This window comes from Eschrichtius robustus, chromosome 7 (genome assembly GCF_028021215.1).
Source record: "Eschrichtius robustus isolate mEscRob2 chromosome 7, mEscRob2.pri, whole genome shotgun sequence".
Classification (NCBI taxonomy): domain Eukaryota; kingdom Metazoa; phylum Chordata; class Mammalia; order Artiodactyla; family Eschrichtiidae; genus Eschrichtius; species Eschrichtius robustus.
In genome coordinates, this window is record NC_090830.1 from 79,588,261 (window position 1) to 79,610,016 (window position 21,756).

The window sequence follows — 21,756 nt, forward strand, 5'->3', positions numbered from 1 at the left end:
TGGAACTCATCTGGTAAATTCCAGCATGGTCTTGTAGGCTTGCACGCACACGCGTGCACGCACACACACAGCGTAGCAGGGGCATCATGCCCCAATCATACAGCTTCCCCTCATTCTTCTTCCACTAGACTTGGGAGAGAGGCGGGGGTGTTCAGTAAGAAAGACCAGTGGCCCCACTGCGTGACTGAGGGAGAGCCCAGCACCAGAGCAGTCTGCGGAGGAGCTGGTGGGATCTTTGAGAAGGGAGATTTTAAAGGACGACTTACATAAAAAGAAACGAAATTGAGTTATTTGTAGTGAGGTGGGTGGACCTAGAGTCTGTCACACAGAGTGAAGTAAGTCAGAAAGAGAAAAACAAATACCGTATGCTAACACATATATATGGAATCTAAAAAAAAAAAAAAAAAAAATGGTTCTGAAGAACCTAGGGGCAGGACAGGAATAAAGACGCAGACCTACTAGAGAATGGACTTGAGGACACGGGGAGGGGGAAGGGTAAGATGGGACGAAGTGAGAGAGTGACATGGACATACATACACTACCAAACGTAAAATAGCTAGTGGGAAGCAGCCACGTAGCACAGGGAGATCAGCTCGGTGCTTTGTGACCACCTAGAGGGGTGGGACAGGGAGGGTGGGAGGGGGGCTCAAGAGGGAGGAGATATGGGGATGTATGTATACATATAGCTGATTCACTTTGTGATACAGCAGAAACTAACACACCATTGTAAAGCAATTATACTCCAATAAAGATGTTAAAAAAAGTAAAAAATAAAAACAAAATAAAGGGGGGCTTGTGACCCAGGGCAGCCAGCCCTCCTTCTCCAGAGACTTGCTGTTTCCATTCTCTGGGTTTCACTGGCTCAGGCCATTTTCCCAGGGACACACTTGGGTCTTCTAGAACATTTGGGTCTTTGTTTCATCTGTCCTGGGACCGTCCCTGGGTTCTGCTAAAGCCCTCCAGCCATCATTGTTATTGTGGTTTGATAGGCTTGCTGTTTCCTGAGGGTAGTCCTTGAAGTTAAGGACTTAAGGGCCAAAGGGAATTTAGGGAGCATAGAACTGTGCTTGCTGGGAGCTTTCAGCCGCCAGTTTCTTAAGATCGTTCCTCGAGGCAGAATATGTTTGTTTGTTTGCTTTTTCATAGCTTCTTCCTTTAATTAAATTTATATTTGGGTGGTTAGATGGGGGTGGGGGTGGGAGGAGAACTGTCTGAGGCAGTAGGGTGGGTGGAATGGTTTTCAGGCGTCTCAGGCAAAAGTAGGAAAAAGGAGAAGTAGCTCTTCTCAGTCTGACTCCATACAGCAGTCTGTCTCCTCCTTCTGTCCAAATTTTATTTCCCCTACAGTAAGGATATCTAGTCACCAAATGATCACCTTGAGATTTTATTCATTCAATATGTTGAATAATAATAGTAGCTAACACTCATATAGGGTTTCTGTAATATGCCAAGCACTGTTCTACGTGCTTTGTATTAATTCATTTAATTATTATGACAACCCTAAGTGATCAGTATGATTACTCTCCACATTGTATGGATGAGGGATCCGTACAAGAGATTAAATAACTTGCCCAAAGCCACATAGCTGGTACACGCAGACCCTGGATTACGTTGCAGGCAGTCTAGCTCTAGAACCCTTGCCCTTAACCAACCTGTAGTGCCTCTTATGCTCTGTTATGCTGTATTCAGTAAGTGCCATATTGTTTTAAAATACTTGTGGCCTTGTTGCCCATCTTTTAAAAATTCTTCTCATCTTTCATTTAATGCAGATGGTCTCAAAGTATGGTCAAGGGACCCCTGGGGAATCCCTAAGGCCCTTTCAGGGAATCTGCAAGATAACTATTTTCAAAGTAATAGTAAGATACTATTTGTCCTTTTCACTCTCATTCTCCCGCGAGCGTTCAGTGGAGTTGTCAAGAATTTCATGACCTGTGATATCACAACAGATTGAATACCAAAACAGATATGAGAATCTAGCTGTTTTCTCTTAAGCCAGTTGTGTGAGAGTTTGGAAAAATGTGAAACTGTGCCACTCTTCTCACTATTTTTTTTGTTTTGTTTTGTATTTTAGAAAATCATGTTAACACATAATGGGTTTATGGGGTGTGTTTTTTTTTTTTTTGAATGAATGAATAAATAAATATTTGTCACATTTCTCTCTAAAATTAATATCTATAGCCCTTATAAACAGAAGCTCTTAAACAACTTGTTTTTAATGTAAAGAGATCCTGAGACCCAAAAGTTTGAGAATCACTGATTTAATGTATAAACCCTTGCTCTTCAAGTGTGGTTCATGGTATAGGAGCTTGTTAGAAATGCAGAATCTCGGGCCCCACCGCACACCTACCAAATCAGAAACCAGTTGTAACAAGAGGTGATTGTTTGCATAGTGAAGGTTGAGAAGCATAGGCATAGAAGCTATGGACAAAGGCACTCGGCGACTCAGTGACCCTGGCTGAATTTCAGTATGGCGGGGCTTTGGAGATTCCTGTCCCCAATTCTCTACCACCAAGGATCTGGGTGAGGTCTCCTCACCTGAGATTCTTCAGTCCCACTGTCTCTTCATTGGCTCTCCTACTGCACAAGGCGGTTTTCACATCCCCATCAAAGTCAGCAGCCCCACAGCAGAGTTTATGGTCCTCAAACTCGTGTGCATCAGAATCACCTGGAGGGCTTGTTAAAGACCGGGCACTGGGTTCTGCCCCCAAAAGTTCTGATTCATAGGCCTGAGAATTTGCAGTTCTAACAAGTTCCCAGGTGATGCTGATACTGTTGGTCTGGTACCATGCTCTGAAAACCACTGGTCTGTAGACAGTAGACTGAGAAGCCAAGCAGTGTTTATTCAAGTTGTTACATAATTACATCAAGCCCATATAATTATGGGAGCGATGTCTTAAACTTTCACATTTTCAAAACCAAGCTCTTAAAATACAAAATATCTCAAAAATTCAAAATTTCCTATTTTACTGGGGACGCATCTGTATCTTTTAATAAATGGAAAGCAGTAAGAATTCAGGCAGGTCCCAGATCATTTAGAATACCCCTATTCTCTTAAAACAGTAGGAAGGCTAAGGTTCAGCTTCCTTCTTTACTAATTGCAAAATCACCACAAAATTTCAGTGAGGAGACATAAATAGCCTGTGAAATTCATTTATCTCCACTTTTTAAACTGATAACATGCCATTTGTCCACTTGGCCACAGAGCTGCTTAACCCCAGAAACCAGTAACAGATGAGCGTGGACCAGTGAATTTCCGTCCCCAGTCATGAGATACATGGTTAGAGCCATTGGATTTCCTCTGATTGAGAGCGGCCATGAATCCCTGGCCTGCTGTTAGTTCCCAGGCTTGCAAACCCAGTGCTGACTACTGATAAGAACCCTTCAGCAGGGTTTGCTGAGCTAAACAGGTGTCCGATGAAAAGTGTATAATCCTTGAAGATAATTTTTTCCCTAAAAGCAGCTAGTTACTCCAAAGCCATATAATCCAGACAGATGGGATTTGGGAGTACCTTGCCAAAGTCTGCCCTTTTGTCTTTGAGGAAGTTCATATGGTTTGGCTCCAGGTGGTAGAAGAAAAAGGTGTGCAAGGGTGAGGGTGGCTGCCTTTGGGAGGAAAATCCTTACCTGTGCCTACCCCCTTGCTGAAGAACATTATTCCACTCTGGTCTAGTCTAATATTCTTAAAATATTACTTGTTTAAAAGGAAGGAATGTTTCATATTAAGCAAGGGTTAACCTTGCATTTAATATGCTGGGAGTTCAGTTAATTTGGGAATTTAGGCTGCGAAAACAAATCGTGACCTTGTCCAGATAGTTCCTTCCTTATCCTAATGGATCTGACTACAGGAAGGCAACTTTCTACCACTTTTTTTCCGACCCCTACGAGAGAGTTAACCATTTCAAACATTAGAGGTCAGAGGTAGTTAACGTGAGGACTGATTATCTTACTACAAGTAGGTCAGCCTTAACAGAGGTGAGGTTAAATTTGGGTCCCATGCAGTACAGCCTAGAAACGTTTACGTTTTTGCAGACATCACCTTGTTCTTACTTTCCCTGTAAGCAAATACCTTGATAATCTTTTGAATATAGTGTGTGGTCCATACACTGAAACTCAGACCTCACTTTCCTTTGGGTAAGTAGTTCCAGTGAAGCAAAAGAAGCAGCTAGTTTCCTCGAGATAGTAATCAAGATAGTTGATGTGGATGAAGGGTATACGGGCCAGTCAGCTTTCAGTTGCAAGTCTCCTGATCACAGAGTAAGTGCTATTCACCAGCACCTCTGGCTCACAGACAATTTAAAGGGAATAATTTCACCAGCGATTAATTATACTGCAGCTACTGGGATTTGTCCTCCAAACATCACTGTTTCCAGTCTGAACAGCCAGGTTTCCCCAGGGGTAGTTCAGGTTTTCTGATTGAAAGTATCCTGAGTTAAGGAAAGGTGTTAGAGCACCACGGGAATCTATTCACCAGGGGTGTATTGTACTTGTTTCAGATGCTTCAGGATAATACACCGGCTTCCAAGATAAGTGCTTTTTATTTCCCTGCATCTTAGATCAATTATTTGGAATCTTTTTGGTAAGTTAAATTTAAGAGCTGTAACTTAAAGCACCACATCTCTATAATCACTCAATAAGTAAATGTTCTTGCCAAAAATTATTCTGTCAATGGGCTCTATAGTAATGATGATTTAAGGAGCCTAGAAAAAGTAGAAGGAAACAAAAGATGGCAAGAAATTCATTATTTAAAACATTCCATGTTATGGAGGTCAAGTCATGAAGCTCCACCAGCTACAGCTTTTTTGAGGACAAGTGCCTGCTGCAGGTAAAATTTAAATCATGTATTACATCAACCTCGTGCACAAATGGAGTAGAGGAGACATAGCACAACTTTTCCTGCTAAGCTACTGTACATATTTTAACATATTACCAGTGATTTCAGTTAACTCGTAAGGAACCAGAAATTTGTCCTTGGTCATTTTGGTTGTAGAAATGGATTCCATTTAAACCAAAAATTTCTCCTTCAGGAGGAGACTTCGTGGGCTTACAAATGGCTCTTAGCATAAGTGTAAGTTCCTTCCACTGGTGTAAGCTCCTTGAGGGGCTCGTGAGTCCGAGAGGAGAAGGGAAAACTAACTGCAGGCAGTGCAATGATGCCTTCGGACAGTGGCGTTGTGTGGTCTGTAATGTTGGTGCCCATCATCCCTGAAAACCTGCTTGATGTTTTCTGGCTGGAGTTTGGGTTTGCAGTTTTTCCTCTCCTGCATCCAAGAAAGTATCACTTCCTGGCAGGTGTCGGTAGCCTTTGCAGCCTTCGCTAGCGCAGTACAGATGTGTTCGCTGTCAATGTCTGGTGGGCTCTGTGTACGTGGGCTCGCTGGGGCTCAGTCACAGACCACGGACTGTGTCCAAGGGAGTGTCCCAGGAGACAGCCACTTAACACGGTGGGAGCAGCAGGTGCCGGAAGGTCCATGCCTAGATGCTCTCTCTCCACAGACCCCAGGTTGCCTGAGAGTTCCAGTGGCCTAACCCATCTGGTCTCAGGCCCTGAGAAGGTATATGCTACTACCTCAGGGTGTAAAAGCTTGCACTGTGTAAACTACCTTTGGGAGGGATTCTGGCTGCTTTCTCTTAGCCCAGTGTAGGGCTTGTGGGAAGAGAAGACAGAACAAAGAAATACATGTGCTTCCTGGGTAAGGTTGCTCATCACAGTGGGGACATAAGGTAGGGAGGGCACATACTACCTTCTGACCACTTTGGTTGTACAGAGATTTTTTTCTGCTGGGCTGGGGTGGTGGCAGGGGGGCTTTCTGTCCCCAACTGTGGGGTTCAGATAAGAACCAACGAGGGACTAGGGAATTTCACAGTCACTGCAGGAGACTTTTAATGGCAGGGTCTCTTGGACAAAAGTGGATGGTCCCATATCCGCGATACTGTGGCTCTTTTCCCCTCCCCTCCCCCCCAACCCGCTGCCCCAGAAGTACAGAGCTGGGACCTCCAGCCGACGGAGTAAATTTCTCAGCATGTGCCAGGCACTTAGGGGGCAGGTGGCAGATGTGCCAGTTATCTGTGTTCTGAAGTTTGGGCACGCTTTGTACTCTGGTGACAGAGAGCTCTTCCCCACATTGACGGGGCACGATCTGGGCTGGATTCTGCACAGTGGCCGTCAGCGTTAGCATTCCTGACATACTGCTCTTGAAAGCCGTGGTGTGCAGCCGAATGACGTGTCGACAGTGGTTTGACTGTCAAGTTTTGTGGTGCTTGTTTGCATTCAATCAAATACTTTGCACTTAAACATGAGTTAAAGAGACAAGTCAAAAAGACTTCAACAAAACCTAAAGTTAAATATATGCCTATCCTTTATAATAGCGTTCAGATTAAAACCATCAAAATGCAAAATGTTGTGGTTATACCCCTCCAGGGTCAGAGTGAATTTCTTGTTCTATATTTTTGCATTTACAGTGATTCTGAGAGGCAGGAAAATGCATCAGAGGCATTGATTTCTTCTAACAAAAAATCCAAAATTGAGAAAATTCTTGAAAATGCGGCCATTTTGAAAATGTAGATAAAGAAGAAAAATGCTGAAGATTTGGGTGGTTTACAGAGCAGCATGATTTTGTAATTGCTGCCACCTACTGTATGTGGTTGATGTTTGTTTAAATTTAGGAAGTTGATGAAGGTGAGGCTGTTGAAATAGATAATTAGAGCAAGGTAGACATCATTAGTTTATAACATTTCTTCTCTACTCCATAAGTGGCTCTTAATTACCGAGACAGCCGCCAGCTTTCATTCATTACCTTCAAGTGGGTTTAAAGTTTTTCTCATTTTAAACTTCCTCTGCCAAGGAACCTTCACAGCAATGCTGTCGAGTGCGCGTTCAAAAGCTTACCGTGCTCAGGGCTTTTCTGAGTTCACATGAAACTGTGTGTCTTAAGGAGGTTGTTTTGCTTTAATCTGTAGAAGCAACTGTTGGATTATAAATTAATTTCCATGAAAGAGGTGAAAATAGAGCTAGTGGAGCTGGTATGAGTTGCAGCAGTTGACTTAAAAGACATTCTTTTATTAGTCCTAAAACAAAGCTTCAGATCAGCCGCTAGTTAAATGTAACAAGCAATATAGGATCTCAGTCAACAGAGGCCCTTCTCTTTTATTAAGACCCAGCTGTCAAAGGGTCATTCGGTCCTTCCTGTGAAAAACAACTCGCCCATTAATGTTTGGGGTGGTCCCTCGACAGGATTTCTGAGTGAGTGCCTGACATTTAGTTTTTGAAAGGATCTAAAGCTGGGGCACTTGGACGTTGAGACTTATCAGAAGTAATGTGTTCAACCTTAGCTTCGTTAAATATGCCACAGTGTATGTCTGGAATGCTGCCACCAGCTACGTGAATTGACTTACAGGGCTGCTATAAAAGATTCAGGAGCATAAACTTCGTGGAGATCAAATCACTGTAGCTGGGAAGAGACTATACATAAAATTAATGCATTTCTCTGATGTGATGTTTTTACCTTGTTGCTACTTATATTATTTCAAGTGGCCCCTGTTCCAATGTCTGAAAACACCACAGTGAGGTCCACTTTTGCTTTTTCTGCCCTAGGCTATTTGCTTTCTAGAAGAGAAGGCCAAGCAGGATCTCCTGAAAAGCCACTCTCTGATCTGGGCCGTCTCTCCTACCTGGCCTACTGGAAGAGTGTCATCTTAGAATATCTCTACCACCACCATGAGCGGCACATCAGCATCAAGGCCATCAGCAGAGCTACGGGCATGTGCCCACATGACATCGCCACCACTCTGCAGCACCTCCACATGATTGACAAGAGGGACGGCAGGTGAGTACTGGTGCCCTGGGCGACCCGGCTGCCTCTTAAGCATCTTACGTAAGAAAGGGTCCCTAAAGTTAGGTGGCTTCATTCCAGTTAAAGATAAGAGGTTCCCCAACGGTATTATCAAAACCTTTCTCCTAAAAAGAAAACAGGAAATGACCCTTTTTTGCTGGCCAGATTTCAATTTGCTGTATCCTTTCATTGATGAGCTTTCTGGCTTTTCCTAACCCAGGTAATATTAGTGCTAGCATACATCAATATGTGAAGGTGAAATGAAATTTCAGCTGTTGATTGCACTTTGTTCTGCCTCCTCACATTACAGATTTGTCATCATTAGACGGGAAAAGTTGATATTGGGCCACATGGAAAAGTTGAAAACCTGTTCCCGGACCAATGAGCTTGATCCAGAGAGTCTGAGGTGGACCCCAATCTTAATTTCTAATGCTGCAGTTTCTGAAGAAGAACGAGAAGCTGAAAAAGAGGTAATTTGGCTTCATCAGCCTAAGTTGTGTAACTTCAATCTTGTAGCATTCTGAAGCTAAGAAAGTCATTAACATCATTGTCAAAAGCTTGGTTATCTAGAGAGCTCGTGAAATGATATGGCACTAATTTAGCCTAACTGAGGTTGCATGGTAAGACATGATAATTTTATTGAGTATGAAAAATGAAACATTTATCATTGATCACAAAGCAGCATTTTTCACTACTGACAGCATGTAATCAGATCAAATTTGGTGCTGAGCTCCAAGGCTGCAATGTCAATCGATTCTTTGTGTTTATGAACTTGCTTAAAGTGCTCCATGCCAGTGAGCATGTAATGTAGTGATAAAGGACTCAAACCAATTCGCTGCATCATTAATACTGCTAAATATCCCATGAAACCCAATCTTCTTTGATTTGTTATCCTAACTGATGCAAAAGAATTCTGAGATGATGCAGCTGGAATGCTGCTTGGCTGGCTGACTATCCTGATCAGAAATGACTTAGAGATCCTTTGCCTTTGATCCTTAGAGGCTCTGGCTGTGTAACTGCCCTCTCACTAGCCCGCTATTTTTACCCTCCCCCCTTAGGCTGAGCGGCTAATGGAACAAGCTAGCTGCTGGGAAAAGGAGGAGCAAGAAATCCTGTCATCTAGAGCTAACAGTAGGCAATCACCTGCAAAAGTACAATCGAAAAATAAATATTTGCATTCCCCGGAGAGCCGGCCAGTGGCAGGGGAGCGAGGGCAGCTAATGGAGCTGTCTAAAGAGAGCAGTGAAGAGGAAGAGGAAGAGGAGGAAGAGGAGGAGGAGGAAGAGGAAGAGGAGGAAGAGGAGGAGGAGGAGGAAGAAGAAGAAGAAAATATTCAAAGCTCTCCTCCAAGGTTGACTAAACCACAGTCAGTTGCCATAAAGAGAAAGGTATGTGTCTGTTTAGATTTTCCGTCCAAGTCAGTTTCAATCACATGTTATTTATCATTGCAAACATTCTGTCTATTAGTATTTGTTTCACTCTCCATTCTTTAGATGTAGTTTATTTGTATCCAGTCCCACTGATCATGTATCCTCATCGTTTAGCTTACAGTCATGATTGTGTTTATTCTTTGTGGTTTGTTAATGCTGTGACAGGAAACCAGGGACAGGCAGGCTTGCTAGTCTGGTAGTTACTGCCACCTGCTGGTTCATGGGACTGGAGTAAATCAGGCTATGGGAACAGAAAAGGGCCCAGGGGAGCACTTAAACCACACTTCAGTGAATTTTGATGAAAACACCAAGGCCCAGAGAGGATAGGAGACTTGTCCAAGGTCACACAACTCTTTAGAGATGGAGGCAGAACCAGATGAGTGCTCAGACTCCAAGCCCAGCACTCCTGATGCTATTTCTTGTTCTTGGCATAGAATTGTTAGAAGGTATTTTAAGCCCTTCAGTTTAATGCTATTTTGCTTTATGCAAGTACACATTACTGAAATGTCTCATATCTTAGTAGCCTGGTGGTTTCTCTAGATACACATACCCTGTGCAGAAAGTAAAAAATTGATTTTGTCTTTAGGTAACTGCTCAACCCAGAGCTGATATCTTTGTCTTTAGTATCTATCTGTGACATAGAGAGGGACCAGACACTGTAGGATAGCCAAGACTAATAGTGACAGAGCAAGTTAAGGCTGTGCCCCAAGGCCACCCTATGTGGTGTCTGTCAAAGAACCTGCTGTTCTGACTCCCAGCTTGGCGTGCCTTTATCTAAGCCTGGCAATCTTCTAGTGGAAGGGCAGCTGTGGGGAGGTGCTAGAAAGGAGCATCCCATAGAGTGGACTTTAGGCTTATGAATAATATTTTGATTTCTTACAAGGAAAATGTATTCATGCATTATGTATACAACAAAAGAAATTTGTTTTAAAAACATAAAAAACCAGAATTATCCAAGGCATGATAAATGCCTACTGTCATATAAATGGACTCAACCTAAAGAAAACCAGTTCTGTATATTGGCTATACTTATGTTTGGGAAAATTCTAATGGATTAGGGAGAGAGCAGGCCAGCTGGGGGGATGAATAATTTTAAGTGTTAAATTACAGAATGTGACTATCAGGATTTATATGTGCACTTCAGTGAACATTCAGACAGTTAAAAATGTGAGACACGATAATTCTTGGAGGATACATTTTACTTAGAGTTTGAGTTTTAACCAAGCATACTGAACCCTTCTTTGCAATGTATTTTCAGTAATTTTTCAGACCCATTATTGACAGATTACATCTTAGCAGCAAATCTGCCTATTCTTCTTATATTTGAATTTTGTATCATTGAGTACTTTTTGCTTGGAAAAAAAAAAAGCATTTTATATTTGCAATTATGGAGAGTCATTTGTGCCAACCTGTAGAACAATTAGAAAAAAAAATTTATATCTTATGTAAATAAGACACTTTCCACATGTCTTTAGATTTTCTTTAGATGCCATCTATGTTAAAATATTTTGGGGAATTCCCTGGCGGTCCAGTGGTTAGGACTGCGCGCTTCCACTGCCAGGGGCTAAGATCCCACAAGCCTCGCGGAACGGCCAAAAAAAGAAAAAAAGTAGAATTATCAGTGATATCCCTGCAGCCACCAATACATGACTCTAACATTGTAAACAGAGTAATTCTTTCTTCAAGTACCCTTTCTTCTTTTGCATCATTCCTGACGTCCTATGAAATGGGGAACAAGTAGGCTAGTCTTGTACACCATCATATATCTTACAGTGCTTTGCACATAGTAGGTGCTCCTTGAACAGTTATCAAGTATTAAAATGCGTGACCCAGTGGCTAGTTGATTGTTGAAACGATTATAGAAACATTGGTGTCCATGATGACTTAATCACTATGATATACGGGATTTTGAAGCCAGCAGGTACTACTGGAAAATATATGCTAGAAAAGCAAACCTTAGCTTTTAAAATCTACAGTTCAGCTGCTAGGATGTTCCCTCTCAAAGCATCTGCTTGAGTAAACAGTTGTTTTATTTGGAAAGCACTTGCCTCTGTAGTAGGAGCCCGAGAGGGATGTTAAACATCAAATGGAAGGTTAAGTACAAAGACATTACAGAAGTTTTTACGTGTAAGGGTCTCAGACACGCGTTCAGTACATGTTTGCTGCATATCGACTCAACACTGTAATTTCTCATGAGCTCTGATGTATTATGTTTGGCATTAATTTCAGAGGCCTTTTGTGCTAAAGAAGAAAAGGGGTCGTAAACGCAGAAGGATCAACAGCAGTGTAACAACTGAGACCATTTCAGAGACGACAGAAGTACTGAACGAGCCCTTTGACAACTCAGACGAAGAGAGGCCAATGCCACAGCTGGAGCCTACCTGTGAGATTGAAGTAGAGGAGGATGGCGGGAAGCCAGTGCTGAGAAAAGCATTCCAACATCAGCCTGGGAAGAAAAGACAGACAGAGGAAGAGGAAGGAAAAGACAATCATTGCTTTAAGAATGCTGACCCTTGTAGAAGTAAGTGGAGGAATTATAAAAACCTTACCCTTGTGAATATCTGTCTATTATTGCCAAAAAGCAGGCACCTGAATTCTACCCAAAGGCATTTCTGAGGCTGTACCGACCCACCAGAAATAAGTGCTCATCTGTCCTTTCTCATTCATAAAAGGTTCTATCCCTTCTTCCTGGAATTGGATTTTTATCTTCAACAACTTTAGAAGTTTAACATAGACCAGAACATCCCTCTAGGTGGGTTCATCTTACTTTCCAGAAATTGGCTTATCCTCAAAAATTTTGAAGTCTGTCAATAAGAAACACATTGCAATTCCTTGATTCTAATATGTACTTGTTTTCACATTTAACATTTCTGAAATCAGGGTATATATTATTATTGATGTGAGCACTGAATGCAGCCGTTTCTTTTTTCCTGAAAAACAAATATTAGTAAATTGATGATGTATCCTATAATCAGTGGTGTCTTTGTATATGTTCTTATCAAGAACCATCTAAAACCTACCCACACCATCACTATTAGCTTTGATAATATAGGATAATGTGGAAATCAAGAGATTATCCTTCCTTTCAAATTACTGTTTTACAGTTGCTATTGGCAGGGACGCCCCACCCCATCCTCTAAAAAAAATATTAAACACCACTGACTCCTCTTTGATGCCCTATTTAAAAGAAACCATCCCTTGCCTGTCAGGCTGGGAACTTGAGCTCCCAGCTCAATCATGAGGATTTGTGGGACAGTCTGTACTCTACAGTGGAAACGACTCTATTCAAAACCTTACTTTATTTCAGTCTAGAGAACAGGCCATCTCACGTCCCTGGAAACCACAGGTTATCACTCTTGCCTTTGAAAAGCCACAGTTTTAAGAACATGAGCAAGCAGCTCCTTGACTTTCTTAACTAACAAGAATACTGTTGCCACATACATACTTCGCTGAGGCAGTGACATTTCACCCTGGGTATAGAGGAACCAAGCCTTGTTTGTTAGTTTCCTTAAACAAATACACATACGAAAACAACTGCAGAGAGAGGCCATTTTTTTGGTGTGGAATTTGAGCCTTAGTTCTGCTTCTTAGCTGTCTTCTCGGGAGCCGGTACGTGAATCATCACTGCCTTCATGCTCCACTTTGTGCCACTTGCCTTTAAAAATTCCAGGTTGCCATATTATACCTGATTCCTTTCAGGATCTTCTTTCTTAAAAAATAATTATTGGAAAACTCATCTTCTGACTTAGAGGGGTTTCCTACAAACGCTGATAGGTCTAGTAGCACGTGGAATAAGAATGTGGAATCCGGGGTCATTGGCATGCCTGTTGCCTGTCCATACGTATAGACATACGAACATAGTGAGATGTCTATTAACTGGAGATTGTACTTTGCACTTCTGAAGGAATCAGTCTACAGCACCGTATCTTTTCAGCTAGCCAATTTGAATGTAATACATTCAGGTAAGTTTACGTGTAATCCTTTTATTACATAAATGAGCTAAGAGCTTACCCTGTTCTGCACTGACTGGATTAGATATCCAATCTGGCAAACGGGATCTCTGTTCCACACTGATTATTAGATCTTGTTTTTGTTCTCCAAAATAGTGTTTCTAATAAGGCTATTTCTCTTTGTGAAGCTTTTCCTTTAAATTGACCCCTCTAGGAGATCAGTATAATCTTTAATTTTATAAAGATCTTAAGACTTGGGTGTTTTATATTTGTATTTATTCATATATTTACTTGTTTGCTTGCTTATATTTATATAAATATATTTATAATATATATATTTACATATTTATATTCATATGTGCATATAGGTACAGTAAAAATAAGGTTAGCTGAGCTAAAATGAACTTGACAGTTATGGTTTGTTTCTTATTTAATATTCAAACCATACATTTGCACATTGATCCAAAATGCAATGTGGATAGAATTAGTGATAAAAAGAATACCTGTATTTTAAATGTTCAATAATTTCATGGTAATTACATTATAGTTTGTGTCATCCAGAAATGGTGATCCTGGAGTAGATTACAGATGTATTTATGTTCTGGTTATTTAGTTATTTATTCATTTGTTTCAGAGGTACATAGTTTATTTTTATGCCAGAGAGAACATTCAAATCAAAGTAAATAATGCCATGTGAGACCATTTCAATCCAGTAAATGTCCACAAGCTGAAGTTCACTTTCTCAGGATAAATATGCAAGTTAGACTTCTATTCATTTCTCCAGTACAGTGGTGACTGGGATATGAGCTAACTTTAACCCTTTCCCCTGCATTTCCTAATTTGCAAATATTCAAATTGATTCTTTTCACATTGTGGAATTCCAGGCTTTTGTATCAGAGAATATCTTGTTTGTCAAACTCACATAAGTTTATTATAGTGGCCTGTATCCATGTGCTTCCTATAAAAAGCACAACTTTCTGTTAAGAGTGGGTTGTGTGTGGAGGTGTGTGGTGTGTGCACCATATATTGTTTTCCAGGCCTAGGTTATTTACTCCATTTATACCATAATATTATTCTGTATTAGGTTTGACTGTGTCGTTAGCATCAACTCTTAAAATGCTAAATTGAAAGCAGTATGTGCTAAATTATTTAGAAAAATGAATTCAAGTTGTTCATGGTGATGCTTTCTAAGATTTTATTTTCCTTCCTCTCTCTTTCTCTCTGTCTCCTCACTAAGACAATATGGATGATGATGCAAATAACTTGAAAGAAGCCAGTAGAGACAATCCTGAACCTCTAAAGTGCAAACAGTGGCCAAAAGGAACAAAGCGTGGTCTATCTAAGTGGAGACCAAACAAAGAGAGGAAGACTGGATTTAAACTGAACTTGTACACCCCGCCAGAAACACCCATGGAGCCCGATGACCAGGTAACAGTGGAAGAACAGAAGGAGACTCCAGCAGACAAAACCAGCCCCGCTCCCGCCAGGACTGAGGAGGAGGTCAAGGAAGCCGTGGAACCCCTGCTGCCTGGGGACGAAAACAGAAGGGAGGAAGCGTGTGCACCTGTAAGTCCAAATAAATCGCCAGGTGAAAAACCTGAAGACGACCTAATCAAACCCGAGGAGGAAGAGGAGGAGGAGGAGGAGGAGGAGGAGGAGGAGGAAGAGGAGGAGGAAGAAGAAGGAAATGTAGAAAAAGACCCCTGTGGTGCCAAAAGTCAGGAAAGAGAGGAGCCCGAAGTCTGCACGGACAAAGAAGACCCTGTGCGTTTGGATGATCATGAAGAGGAGGAGGAAGAGGATGAAGAGCCATCTCACAATGAGGGGCATGATGCAGACGATGAAGATGACAGTCACATGGAGTCTGCCGAATCGGAGAAGGAAGAACGCCCAAGAGAAGCCTTCAAAGAAGTACTGGAAAACCAGGAGGCTTTTTTAGACCTTAGTGTGCAGCCTAATCATTCAAACCCAGAGGTCCTAATGGACTGTGGCGTTGACCTTACAGCTTCGTGTAACAGTGAACCTAAGGAGCTTGCTGGAGCCACTGAAACTGCCCCTGAATCTGATGAGGAACCCACAGGAGAACAGGCACAGGAGCAGGACCAAAAGAACAGTGAAGAAGTAGATGCTGAGTTCAAAGAGGGAAACACGGCAACCTTGGAAATCGACTCTGAGACCGTCCAGGCGGTTCAGTCCTTGACCCAGGAGAACAGTGAACAGGACGATACCTTTCAGGATTGTGCCGAGACTCAAGAGGCCTGTAGAAGCCTACAGAACTACACCCACGCAGACCAAAGCCCACAGGTCGCCGCCGCTCTAGACGACTGCCAGCAGTCAGACCACAGCAGCCCAGTTTCATCCGTCCATTCCCACCCCAGCCAGTCAGTACGTTCTGTCAACAGCCCAAGTGTCCCTGCCCTGGAAAACAGCTATGCCCAAATCAGCCCAGATCAAAATGCCATCTCAGTGCCATCTTTGCAGAACATGGAAACCAGTCCAATGATGGATGTCCCATCCGTTTCAGATCACTCACAGCAAGTCGTAGACAGCGGGTTTAGTGACCTGGGCAGTATCGAGAGTACAACTGAGAACTACGAGAACCCCAGCAGCTATGATTCCACGATGGGTGGTGGCAGCATTTGTGGAAACGGCTCTTCACAGAACAGCTGCTCCTATAGCAACCTCACCTCCAGCAGTCTGACACAGAGCAGCTGCGCTGTCACCCAGCAGATGTCCAACATCAGTGGGAGCTGCAGCATGCTGCAGCAGACCAGCATCAGCTCTCCCCCGACCTGCAGCGTCAAGTCTCCTCAAGGCTGCGTGGTGGACAGGCCCCCAAGCAGCAGCCAGCAGCTGGCTCAGTGTAGCATGGCAGCTAACTTCACGCCGCCCATGCAGCTGGCTGAGATCCCCGAGACCGGCAGTGCCAGCCTTGGCTTATATGAACGGATGGGTCAGAGTGATTTTGGGGCTGGGCATTACCCACAGCCGTCAGCCACCTTCAGCCTTGCCAAACTACAGCAGTTAACTAATACACTTATTGATCATTCATTGCCTTACAGCCATTCCGCTGCTGTAACTTCCTATGCAAACAGTGCCTCTTTGTCCACACCATTAAGTAACACAGGGCTTGTTCAGCTTTCTCAGTCTCCACACTCCGTCCCTGGGGGACCCCAAGCACAAGCTACCATGACCCCACCCCCCAACCTGACTCCTCCTCCGATGAATCTGCCACCGCCTCTTTTGCAACGGAACATGGCGGCATCAAATATTGGCATCTCCCACAGCCAAAGACTGCAAACCCAGATTGCCAGCAAGGGCCACGTCTCCATGAGAACCAAATCGGCATCTCTGTCACCAGCCGCCGCCACCCACCAGTCGCAAATCTATGGGCGCTCCCAGACTGTAGCCATGCAGGGTCCTGCACGGACTTTAACGATGCAAAGAGGCATGAACATGAGTGTGAACTTGATGCCATCCCCAGCCTACAATGTCAACTCTGTGAACATGAACATGAACACTCTCAATGCCATGAATGGGTACAGCATGTCCCAGCCGATGATGAACAGTGGCTACCACAGCAATCATGGCTACATGAATCAAACACCCCAATACCCTATGCAGATGCAGATGGGCATGATGGGAACCCAGCCATATGCCCAGCAGCCAATGCAGACCCCGCCCCACAGTAACATGATGTACACGGCCCCCGGGCATCATGGCTACATGAACCCGGGCATGTCCAAACAGTCTCTCAATGGGTCCTACATGAGAAGGTAGGCAAAATGGGCAGTCACAAGACCCCTGGGCATCACTCTCGGATTGATCTGCACAAATACCTTTGAAGAGTACGATTTCAAAACCAGCAATTGGTGTGAATGCAAAAACATTTGTTGGCACCATTTATTTAAAAAAAAAAAAAAAAAGCTGTATGCAGCAGAAAGCCTTATACAAGTTGTTTTTCTTTCTTCTTTTTTCTTTTTTCTTTTTTCCTTTTTCTTTTTTGGTACCTTTGTTTCTGTTACTTTTATATGAAATTCTCTGCAAAGGAAGGCCTCTCTTTGGACTACAGTTTGGAGGCAGCCACTTGCTGTGCCTGCTTCCATTAAACAATGTGGATATCAAGCCCCGTGCCCCAGCCCACCCCCAATTATCTGTTTTAATACTGAACCTAGAGTTTTTTTTTTCTTCCCCGTCTACTCCATGTAAATGCCTTTAGCATTTCAGTTATTGTATATTTTGTTTGAGGTGACACTTCAGCATGCCGCTAATGTCTTTGTTAGTGACAGTGCATTTTGTAGTACTGTACAAGTGTTGTGCTAACGGTAAGCCATTTCTTAAGTTTTTTGCCTTGATTAGGGTGCCCTAATTTGAGGGTTTAAAAAAAAACTATATTTTTGTTAATTATAAAACTGTAAAGAGCTATAAAAGCTATTCCCATTTGGTTAGTCAAAAGGGTTTTATTGCTAAATGTTTGGTGTAAAGTTGAGACCCTTTTCCATTTTGGTGACAGATTTCTTTGGGGAAAAAAAGGCAGCTTTCTGTTTTATAAATGCAGACTTCTGTTTATTGAATGAAGCATATCTCAGTGTTTATCTGTCAGGTTTTGAAACATTTCATATATGTCCAAATACTTGGCAGGATTTAAAAAAAAATAGTGAATTTGGTGTAAAGTTGCTATTTTATGGAAATGCCTCTAACTTTACATTTTCATTCCATCTGTAGATTTTTCTATCTTTATAAAATATTGGAGTTATTTTTTAAGGAAAAATAGAGAAGTAGCTTGTGAATAGCTCAAACTAAGCTTACAAATCGCATGTAAAAAAGCAAAAAAGTTATTTGTGTCTGTTTATATTGCTTCCTTTTTTGTAGCCTTTGTACCTGTACAGGGTGACTGTAAGGGCCAAGCAGGAGAGGCGTAATCCTTGTATAAAATAGGAGCCAGCGACACTCTTGTATTTATCTGTTCTCTTTTTAGTCAGTCACTTCAAAAAAAAACAAAAACAAAAACAAAAAAAACAAAAAAAGCTGTACATTTTAACATAAAATAAATTATGATGAGCCATTTTTAGCCTCTTGTGTCCTGTCATATTATGATTGATAGAGAATGACCAATTGAACTGTATCATGTGTCACATCTCAGAACACATACACATTTTGGGAAAATAAATTATTTAGTGTAAATCGGAGTTAAGAGATTTTCTGATTTGTTTTGACTTTGTGGGAGGGGGTTGGCAATAAATAAGAGTAATAGCTAATAAAACCATCACATATACCAAATACCTATTTAATAAATTAATTTATAATGGATTTTAATGCTTTTCATGAAAGTTTATTTTATGCTAGTGCATACCTTCTGTATGCCAATCATTGTCTTTAAAATAAAGTGAATTTGTTTTTTTCTTTTTGACTTTGATCTTCATTTGCAAAGGGATCCTGCCAAAATATCCAGCTGCCTCATTTATACAGTCTGTATAAACTCCCCTCAGGGCCTAGTCCAGTGGTAGCAAACTTCATTTTTTTAAAGATTAATACAAAAAACACCCAATTTGGACTTGTATGTTTGAAAAATCATTTTCTTGAAAAAGGCGTGAAAGTTTTGCTCTGTTGTGAATGAGTGATTGGATGTTATTTTTTAGAATCTAAAGTTTAGATTCTAAAAAAGAAAAAAAAAAGGTCGTTGTTCACAGACGTTATCTTACGGCATTCAGAGAAAGTTCTGTCTGACCGTTAAAACATTTGCTTATTCAAGTGACAGGCCTTGAAATGAATGCTTGACTTGGCACCCATGTGGAAAGGAGGACAGTACATACAGCCCCGAGTCACAGGTCCCGATGGAGGGAGGCTGCCCGGCAGGGTTTTGCCTTCTGAACTCACCCTGATTATCTTTTCCCACAGTTATGAAGCAGTCTGGGCTTAGTGTCAAGATTTTATCTTTTGGTCCCTTCTCCCCACAACTGCATAGCCAGCGGGGGGAATACCTGTAGTGGCTGAGGAGGGCTTCCAAGAAGACGCGTCTGCAAGGGCTGTCATCACCACGGGGAGAAGAGAAGCTTTAAGGTGCTTTGCTGGTAGGAGAGGAAACCTCTCATCCCCCTTCAGAGCGGGAAGCGATGGTGTGCTGCCTGTTGGAATCAACTGCTGGCATCTGTTCGGGAGCTGCCGAGGATCTTAGCAGCCCAGTGGATCCACACCTCAGGCAAGAGGCTGCCCCAGCCTGGAAGCGGGGGCGGGGGCGGGGGCGGGGGCGGGGGGTGGGGTGGGGACCTGCTAACCAGCTGAAGGGAAACCAGGCAGAACCTCCCACAGGCCCCACCTTGAAACCTTCTCATGTTTGGTCTCTTCTCTTGGGTTAAGTAAGGTTCTTTGGGAACTGAGATGGTCCTCTGTTCCATGTGTTGCAATGGCTTGTAACCACACGCTTGTGGTTTGTGTGGCATCTGGGCTTCCCCCACTCTGCCTGCCTCATAGTCCTCCCGGGAACTTGAGGACAAGTCCCAGTCACTGCCCCAGACGTGCCGCACCAGAATTTAAGAACAGTACTGGGGACTCCTTGTGTTTCACAGGCTCCCTGGGGATTGCGGCATAGCCAGAAAGGGGAGCCCCTCTGCTGGCCCAAAGTCCTAACGGTCATTGACAGAAGGGAAAGGCTTGGTATAGGAGGGAAACTGCTGATCTGAGGTGGCCTCAGATCACCCTGCCCGCTGCTCTGCACTTCCTTACTCTCACTTAGGGAAATCAGCTCCGCCTTAAATGTGACACCAGAGATCTGGGAGAACAGGAGCTTGGATTCATCAGGACTGAAACAGAGTCACCATTAGGTGAGATTCATCAGCGGGCCACATCTTGTAAACCCAGTAATGTGTTCTTTCATTTATAAGAGGCTTAACAAGTGGTTGTCAGTTGCAGCCTTTATTTTTTACCGGCACAGGTGGTGCCTGCCCAGGTGTGAAGGCATCGGCTTTCCTCGCCAACATTACAGTTTTAGAAACAATGGCTCACAAATAGTATCACAAAAATAATGACTCACAAACATCCACCCTATGTAGGAAATGGGGCAGTTTCTCCAGTTTACACATGAGGGGATTGAGGCTCAAACAAGCTAACCTAATTGCCCAAACACACTCAGCTGAAATCTGTGAGCAGAAACAAACTCGGTTCTCTCCAAATCACAGCCCTTTGTCCTAGAACACTCTGGGAAAAAGCCCTAACTTGTCATCTCTCTGATTTAAAGGCTTAGGTAACAAATACATGATGCTTTTAAAGTTGTTAGGTGCTCTACATATATAGGTCACTTTGTTGTTACAAGCAGTACTGGTTTACAGTACAAGTACTGTTATATTATGAAGCAGGACCTTCAATTTCTCGGTACCCACACTCCTGGTTTTCCTTCCCCCTCCTCCATCTTCTTTCCTGGATCTGCCTCCCAACAAACAAACACTGAGGCCTGGGGCTCCCTCTCTGTTTTCTCTCATTATCTCACCCAGTACAATGACTTCCAACACCACCTCTATGCAGATAACGCCCAGGATTACGTCTCTAGTAGTGGACCTTCCTTTGAGCTCTCTCTAGATTCAAGGTGAAATGACATGGGACGCCTTTTGTATGTCTTAGACATGATATAACTGGTGATGTCCAGCCCCCTACCCCCATTTCTGGCCCTGTCAACCCCATCTCAGTATTAAGGCACCACCAAGAAACCGAATCACTATCTTCCAAGTCTCTCGCCCCTCCCAGCAGGTTCTGTGTATTCCCCAAGATAATTCCAAAATAATCTTGAATACTAGTCCCCTGGCACTGTCTTAGTCCAGACCATCTTCCTCCTTCCTGTCAACAGTTCCACAGCCTCCTTACTGGTTGCCTCCTCCCTACAGTCCATTCTCTCTACTTCAGTCAGGGTGATATTTTTTTCTTTCCAGAATGATCTTCTTAAAACAGATCAGACCATTCCGCTGCTTAAAATTCATCGGTGGTTCTTATTTGCACTTGGAATAAAGTCCAGTCTTTCTACCCTTCTGCGTCCACCTGCACTCTCACCCACAAGCTCCAGCTTCACTGATGGGCAGTTCCTGAAACACACCACCTCAGGTTAGAAACACATCTCTTTGCCACTTTGGTGCCACTTCACCTGTGCTGTTCCTCAGCCTAGAATGTTCCCTCCCCATTTGGCAGGTGCTCTCCTTCAAGTCTCAGCTCATCCCATCCGCTCAGGTCTTCTTCAACCACCCCATCTAAAGTGGGTTTTTCCCCATCCCATCCCCATGCTTCTCCACCTCAGTACCTGCTTCCCTCATTCCACTTTATCACAGCATACATTTTTGCGTTGGCCTCCTAACCCAAATTTTAGCATGTGGTAGGTTCTCAAATACTTGTTGACCAAATGAATATTTTATTTCTGAAGAATGTAAATGCCTTTGCAAAAACTTCTGTTCCTTGGATTTCCCTGGTGGCTCAGTGGTTAAGAATCTGCCTGCCAATGCAGGGGACATGGGTTCGAGCCCTGGTCCGGGAAGATCCCACATGCCGCGGAGCAACTAAGACCGTGCA

At 42.9% G+C, this 21,756-nt stretch overlaps 1 protein-coding gene across 1 annotated transcript in view; it reads left to right on the forward strand.

Moving 5' to 3' along the window:
• Positions 1 to 18,276, forward strand: part of KAT6B (lysine acetyltransferase 6B) — a 179,872-nt gene extending 161,596 nt beyond the window's left edge. The window contains 5 exon segments of the mRNA XM_068547944.1: positions 7,592 to 7,823; positions 8,140 to 8,299; positions 8,888 to 9,217; positions 11,489 to 11,780; positions 14,447 to 18,276. Of these exon segments, the coding sequence (XP_068404045.1) occupies positions 7,592 to 7,823; positions 8,140 to 8,299; positions 8,888 to 9,217; positions 11,489 to 11,780; positions 14,447 to 16,989 (3,557 nt within the window). The 3' untranslated portion in view covers positions 16,990 to 18,276.
• The last annotated feature ends 3,480 nt before the right edge of the window (positions 18,277 to 21,756 follow it).